The 7,020-nt window shown below is 41.2% G+C and overlaps 1 protein-coding gene across 1 annotated transcript; it reads right to left on the reverse strand.

The window, feature by feature from the left end:
* Positions 1-2,489: 2,489 nt before the first annotated feature.
* On the reverse strand, positions 2,490-6,461 carry bloc1s5 (biogenesis of lysosomal organelles complex-1, subunit 5, muted). The gene is made up of 5 exons (XM_068709700.1): positions 6,130-6,461; positions 5,643-5,725; positions 4,918-5,038; positions 3,811-3,869; positions 2,490-3,527 (listed from the first exon to the last, which is right to left on the reverse strand). The coding sequence occupies exons 1-5, from the start codon at positions 6,146-6,148 to the stop codon at positions 3,354-3,356; spliced, it is 456 nt and encodes a 151-aa protein (XP_068565801.1). The 5' UTR covers positions 6,149-6,461; the 3' UTR covers positions 2,490-3,353.
* Positions 6,462-7,020: the final 559 nt, after the last annotated feature.

Genomic DNA, 7,020 nt, shown 5'->3' on the forward strand with positions numbered 1-7,020 from the left:
GTCTAGCACTCATTAAGCTCACGGGAAAGAACCATGGATGGAATTGGGTTCATATACAGACAGTGGAGATATTATCATGAACACAGTACGGCATCCTGCAACGACAATTTCCTGTATGTTTATGAAGTTTTAAGCTTATAATATCCAGTATTTCCTGTCAGAAAGCTGTGGATTCAACACGTTAAATCTGGAGGCCAAAGTTTGTGGTAAAGTGTTCCTAAGTTGAATCGGCACATAATAATAATAATAATAATAATAATATTATATCCTCATTTGAGAGCTTTCTTACCCTGTGGGTGGGTTGCTGAGAGCTAAGGAAAGCACACCTTACACAGTTCATATGCATGCGATTAGTGTCAAATATAGTTTCATTGACATCTTGAGATTTGGTCACTTTTACAAGCAGATGTTGGGAGGGCTTAAGAATGTGCCGAGTAGCGCTGTGGGTTGCTCAAACTGAAACTGTCATGCGAGCTAAGCTTCAACCGTTCTCTGTAGGCTCTCAATCCAGCATTGAACGACCAAAACCAGATCCTGTTTTTCAGCAAACGTCTCCATCACACGTAACCCGCGCAGCTCATCCCAGTGACACGTTTCATCTTTTCCAGTGGATGTGGAAAGCTCTTTGTCAGACAGGGCATCGGATTGCATCAAGCAACACAACCCCTTATCTCCGAGTGTTGCCCACTGGAGCTCCAGCTGGGTGCCGCTGCTTCCTTTACCATTTGTGTTGGCACAGGGAACGGCAGCTCCGTGGCCCAAGAGCACTGCTCTCTCTTCAAAACAGGAAGAGCACACTGCTCTCTGATGCACACTGGAGACAAAAAAAACACAGCAGCAAAGGTCCAGAGACTTGAGGCAGCCGGCTGAGGAGGATGATAAGAGGAGACTTCAGTCGGTGCCCAACCCTTTGCTGCGCGCGGAGTCGTCTTACGGGTCGGGGTAGAGGGAAAGCTTCTATGTCAGCAGCCTGAGTACACGGGACGCCTGACAGTTTCCTCTCAGTGTTTGACGGATGTCTATCAAGATGGACCAGATTCTCTCTAAAAATCAAAGACAGCGTGTAACATTTCCTGTTCTACGCCACTAAATAGAGCACCGATTGTTGTTGTTGATCAGTACCAGTCGCTCAACGATTACTTCACCAGGCGCAGAGATTTCTGGCGTTACATACTTTTCAGCCTGCACTTCAACTTAGAACCCAAATTCCTATGAATGTCGAAAGCTGTTGTTGTTGCAATCCCTCGGCCACAAACAGATGATCTAAATCCCAGATTGCTTCATGTCAATTTGGTTTGGCAAAGCGCGTGTTATTATTGACCGCAGTGGTCTTGTAGAGCGATTGAAGATGGTGGAAGGTTACTCTGACATGAACAGTGAAACGGCGAAACTTGTGTCTATGTTGAATTCCTGGAAGTACCACTTTTATGTGTCGTCTAGATTTATTGACTTTTCCTAAATCTGGCTTTACACAGCAATATCAAAACTCATTCTAGAAGATATAAAACCTGCACTTATCAGGCCCAACAAGAACTCACTTTAAGCTTATGACTCTACTCATGAATAGCTAACACTCATGTGGCTTTAATGGTGACCTTTCATGTACTCGGACTGTTTTCCTTCTTTCCAACGAAACCAAAAAAGCAAACAGGGGCAGATGAAAAGGTGCCTCGCTGGCGCGGGTGGGCCGCGTTTCCGTATTGTCGCTCCTCGTTAGCCGATGATGGCCCGTCTCCGACTTGGACAGCTGCAGTCACCGAGGCGGAGGAAAGGCACGCACGCAAACACACACATCTGCTGGCACGTCCGTGCCCTCTCTGATCTCTGACGCCAGCCATCACCGACTCACACACACACATGTAGAGACACGGACACAGGCAGAGCAGGGTTTTGCATGAGAGCAGGACGGGGGCAGGTCATTCCTAGCCAAATGGAAAAAAGCTGCAGCTTCTGTGAAACGGGATACAGAACCGAGTTCGCTTCAGCTGTGTTGCCACACAGTGGAGGGACTCATCTGCTGGCTTGTTTTGTTTTATTCTTATTTTTCTTATAGAGACTGTTTTACTTGCTGATGGATGAGGCGAAGTCCAAACCTGCTTCTTCAGATGAGACAGTCCACAGCCGAGGTGTCCGGGCAGTTTAAAGGAGTGTGTGGTTGTGAAGGGGGGGGGGATGTAACATATTTGCTCTATTACGTTGTTTGAGATGAATTCTGTTCTCAGCCATGCCAGGAATGTGCCCAGTGTGCCCGCCCATCCATTAACCTGTTTAAGAATCCACTATTGTCTGGAGACAAAACACAACACTTCATTAAAAGTGCAGCGACCTCATCAACCTCAGAGGGTCTCCGCAAACCCACACTGACGATTTCATGTAACAACTTCTCTATATTTGATGCTTTATAACTGATAAATACTTAAACGGTAAGCATTTCCACTGTAGCATAAGCCTCTGTGTGCAATTCATATGATAAACGGAGAAGCAAAAAGTAAATTAACACCTTGATTGTGTTTATTAATCTTTTTTTTTTACGTAAACATGACCACAAAAAACCCCCCAGAAAGTCAAAATCTGATTTATGTTTTTTTTCTTCTGTTTAAACGGAATATAAATATTGGATTTGTGACTTATTCAAATCAGATTTGAGGTGGCAAAGCAAACAAAAAACAGCTGCTGTAGATCAGTCATTATTGGTTCCAGCAAAGGCCTTTTTATAATGAAAGTTACTTCATAGACAGTTGGTTTACTTGAAGTTAATGTCAGAGGTCAAATGTTCCAAACACGGGGGAGCTGGTGAGGGATGACTTGTTCTGGAAACGGTTTTGTTTGAGCTCGTTTCTACAACACTTGACTTGTGCTTTAAACACACCTGCTCAGAAGAGCTTTTTTCGACCATTTAACGATCTGGCTTCCAGTGCTTCGAACATCTCGCCTCGGTGCCAAACTCCAGGTTGCTTTCAACTTGAGGCCGACGCAAATTTATCATCAGCACCCTTCAGGCAGGCATCCATTAAAGTCTTGAAATGTTGAAAACTTCACGGCCAAGGAACAATCAAACGATTGCTTGTTTAAAAAATGACATATTCCAGGCCTTCTAGGTTACCGTGAAAATTCCATGTGCTAAAGACAGAAACATGTAAGTTTGATGGCCCGTGAAATTCCACGTTGTTAATCACACTTTAATATTTACGATTTTGGAAAAATGTTGAGTCTTGTGCAAAAACCTCTAGATTTTATGCCAACGACGAAGTTCATCCGTCATCCGTTTTTGCACGTGCAGAACAGAACGTCCGCGTCCTCAGCGAACACACTGCAATAAGAGAGGTTTGTTCACTCACACCACCGCAAACTGATTAGAGGGGTGACAACTTGGTCAAGTCCTTCTTCTTTTCGCTGTACTGGGTGCTGAGTTGTCCTACAGCCTTGGCGTGCTCCTCGTCCACCTCCTCCTTTAATCTCTGCTGCTCCTTCAGAAACTCGGCCCACTCATCCTTCAAACGCTCCATGTTCCCCTGCAGCTGGGTGCTCTGGAAGGACACAAGAAGATGAGGATGACGACGCTTGTCTCAAGGTTCCCCTCTTGTACTACTTTAGCTGTCACACCCTCTTGCATTCACACACCGCACTGAAGATGCTGATAACATAAGGCAGTGCAAACGGACTCAGTGTGGTGTGTGTGTGTGGTTAGCATAGTGCTAAATGTGCCGTTTATACTCTGTACAGTTTGCAATCCAATCTGTTTTTGTTTTTTTCAGACTATGATAATGTGTCCACCTGTGCTTTAAGTCCTTAGCTTGGAGTTGTTTTTACCTGCTGTGCCTCTAGCTCCCTCTGCTGGACTCTCTCTGCCATGTGATTAGCAGCCTCCACTGTGGGAGAGAAGCAACAAATATATTCTTAATATTCATAGTGAACATTTTCATTTACTCTAACACAACATCGATACAGTAATCTTTTAAGATTGCCATTGTTTGTCAAAATAGGTTTCTTGTGTCATTGTACCATTATAAGAATTCAGAATATAGCACATTTACATGAAACAGTGTGTTGTTGAATGTCTTTAAATGACAGTTTTTCATACGTTGTGGCTGAATAAGTCTTTGCATTAGCAAGAGGCACGACAATCAGCACATTATTTGATAATGGCACACTTATGGGACAACTTAAAACTTACCAGCACAAAATAAACTATATTGCAACGTTTGGTAATACTTTCTGCGACGCCAATGTCTATTATGCATTATAAACATACTTATAGTGTGTTACAATTTGCTTATAGCAGTGTATAATTATAGTAATACACACTCATAAATAGCCATTATGCTTTGTAACAATAATAATCATAACACATCATAAAGTGTTTTATAATGTCTTATAATGCATTACAATCACCGTTATTATAATATGATTATAAGTTACTTTAAGTTGCCACTGTTAGTTTTAAGTAGAGTGAAAAAATATATCATTAAACATTAGGAAGAACAACACAACTTCATATGTTTTACTTTTCTTAAAGCATACAGGGTCCACTTAACTGAAGTAATATCACTATTCTAATAAAGATTATAATGTATGGGAATTATTATGCAATATGATCCTTGCAAAAATAAAGTCAGTTATGGAGGCTCATGATACGTCATTACAAAACGCTTGTTGATGTGTTATGATGTTATTCATTAGTACACAGAACTAAAAACATAGTTCCATTAGAAGAGAATAACACATTATAAGTATGTTTATAATGCATTACAGACATGGGCGTCATGAAAAGACTTTGCCCAATATTTTTTCTAAAGAAATGGCAACAAATCAAAGTGTCTGATGAGATGTCAGGTCAAACATGAAATGACACAATCTACCCACAGTTTACAAAGTGTGTAACGTCTATAAAGAGTGAATCTGAGAGAGGAGACTTACAACGTTTGACTACATCAGAGAGCATGCCCACGAAATCTGTCGGCAGCATTTGCTCATTTGTTTCTGGGACAATCTTATTGAGGTTCTCCAGCAGTCTGCTCTCCCTGTGTCCACGCTTTTCCTAAACAACAGCAGAGGAAAGCTCAGCGTTGTCACAGGCATACCACACGGAAGACTGAAAACATCGAGCACTGGTTCACAACACATTGTTTCCATTCAAATGAGTGAAAATAACAACAAATGAGTTGAAATCATTTCCTGGCATCGTGTGTTGAAGAACAAGAGAAAACACTATATTGATCACTCCATGGAGCAGCAGAGGTGTTAATTGGTTTGGGGATATTTTTGTCAATTGCAATAAAACATTGGACAAATTCGCTCACTTAATGAGAAATACAAAATTTGATTCCTCATGAAATTGATGGTCGTGAATATAAATGCACTGTATGTTAATTTATTGGGGTACATTGTTAAAACAGGGTGGGTTAGGGTGTTTCTAATGCTGGCAAAAAAAGTCTTGGCACATAGCTTTGTGTGAATTGTCTTGACATGTAGATTGTGAGTGTCAGTGTACAGCTTCATGAGTAACAGCAGTGTTGAAGGTTAAACATCTAAATGATGTTTAAAAAGTCCAATTATCTGTCATCAGCGGCGCTGAAGCCTAAAGTCATCGCATGTGTAAGTAATGTAGCCTAAGACACATCTGTCACGCTCATAACAAGTACCTCGAACTCTCTCACGAAGTAGCGGACCTCTGCATTGATGATTGGTCTGTGGTCTAACAGTCGCGACTGGATATCACCAACATCTGCAGCACCAAGCACAACTCGCATTACATTCAGTAGAAACACAAAGGACACACAGGATGCAGCACTTTTACAACATTACTATGAAAACCAAGTATCATGATTACAAACAATGCTATGAGCACGCCTTAATAACGATGTGCTGATGACAGCCTGCATGCTATAAAAAGGTATAATCTTATTATTAATCTAATGCCAGCCACGTTCTGCATCTCATTCACTCTCTACATGTATACCAAAGCTAACAAATCATGATGTCTTTCACACTGTTAATGGCACTAAATGATATTTTAAATAGCCTCATATGTAGCCATCTGAGATCAGAGCAATAAAGGTAAACAGTGGAGCCAGACACGCTAACAATGCCCACAATGACGATGCTTTTTCTGCTGTGGATTTCACTCACCTTTAGCAATCTTGTCCATTTTTGCCAAGTCTGCTGACACGTTGATTGTAGTAGTTAAATCAAAGTTGTGTCTCCTGTGGAGCAGCTAGCTCAACCAGCTACTAACTGCTATTCACTTGCTAGCAGTGATTGTCCCAAATGCTAAGCTAACTGGACGTTAATTGTGAAAGCGAAAGAGGTATTTAGACGGGTATCAACCACCCGTTATTAACGTAGCCTATATTTTAATTATAGAATTATATTATATATACATGCTAGCTATAATATGCTAAGAAACTGCACTGGTCTTTTGCTAATTGCAGTCATATGAATGGTAGTCAGCTGATTGCAAAGTAAATATTTACTACTACTTCCGGGTACGAGGCTGTGGACTGAACCAAGTGGCTGGGAGAGGGGTGTCACATCCGCTTTAATAAGAGAGAGGATAGACGGCCTCTCGCGTTAATTTTATTACTTTTTTTTTTTAATCAGTACACTTACAATTCTGTCTTCTGTAGTCTCGAGGTAAGCTACGGCGACGTCTGGAAGTTTTAAAAGTCTGCAAAAGCTTTTGTGTGTGTGTGTGTGTGTGTGTGTGTGTGTGTGTGTGTATGTGTGTGTGTGTGTGTGTGTGTGTGTGTGTGAGAGGTTATGCTTGACTGAAGACAGCAGGTGTCAGTCTTGCTCTATGGTGGAACAAAGTGACATCAGAGCCTACTTTTTAACTTCACTTCCACACGTTACTTGTTCATTCAGAATACATCCAACAGTGCAATCATAAAGTATATCTAATGTGATGTATTCTAAAATATAGACCCTACATTTTATCCTGACTTTGTGACTTAAAAACAAATAGTAGGCTATTCATTCTTTCCCCAATTGGTTAATTTAAATCATAGTACAACTTTATTA

This window comes from Cebidichthys violaceus, unplaced genomic scaffold (assembly GCF_023349555.1).
Source record: "Cebidichthys violaceus isolate CVI_PGR_0920_01 unplaced genomic scaffold, fCebVio1.0.p SCAF_15, whole genome shotgun sequence".
Classification (NCBI taxonomy): domain Eukaryota; kingdom Metazoa; phylum Chordata; class Actinopteri; order Perciformes; family Stichaeidae; genus Cebidichthys; species Cebidichthys violaceus.

Bases quoted from the DNA above. Each gene is read 5' to 3' on its own strand.
- bloc1s5 (XM_068709700.1), bottom strand. The intron at 3,870-4,917 runs GTAAGTCTCCTC...TCTCTCCCACAG, and splicing joins CTCTGATGTAGTCAAACGTT to TGGAGGCTGCTAATCACATG. The intron at 3,528-3,810 runs GTAAAAACAACT...GTGTCCTTCCAG, and splicing joins GGGAGCTAGAGGCACAGCAG to AGCACCCAGCTGCAGGGGAA.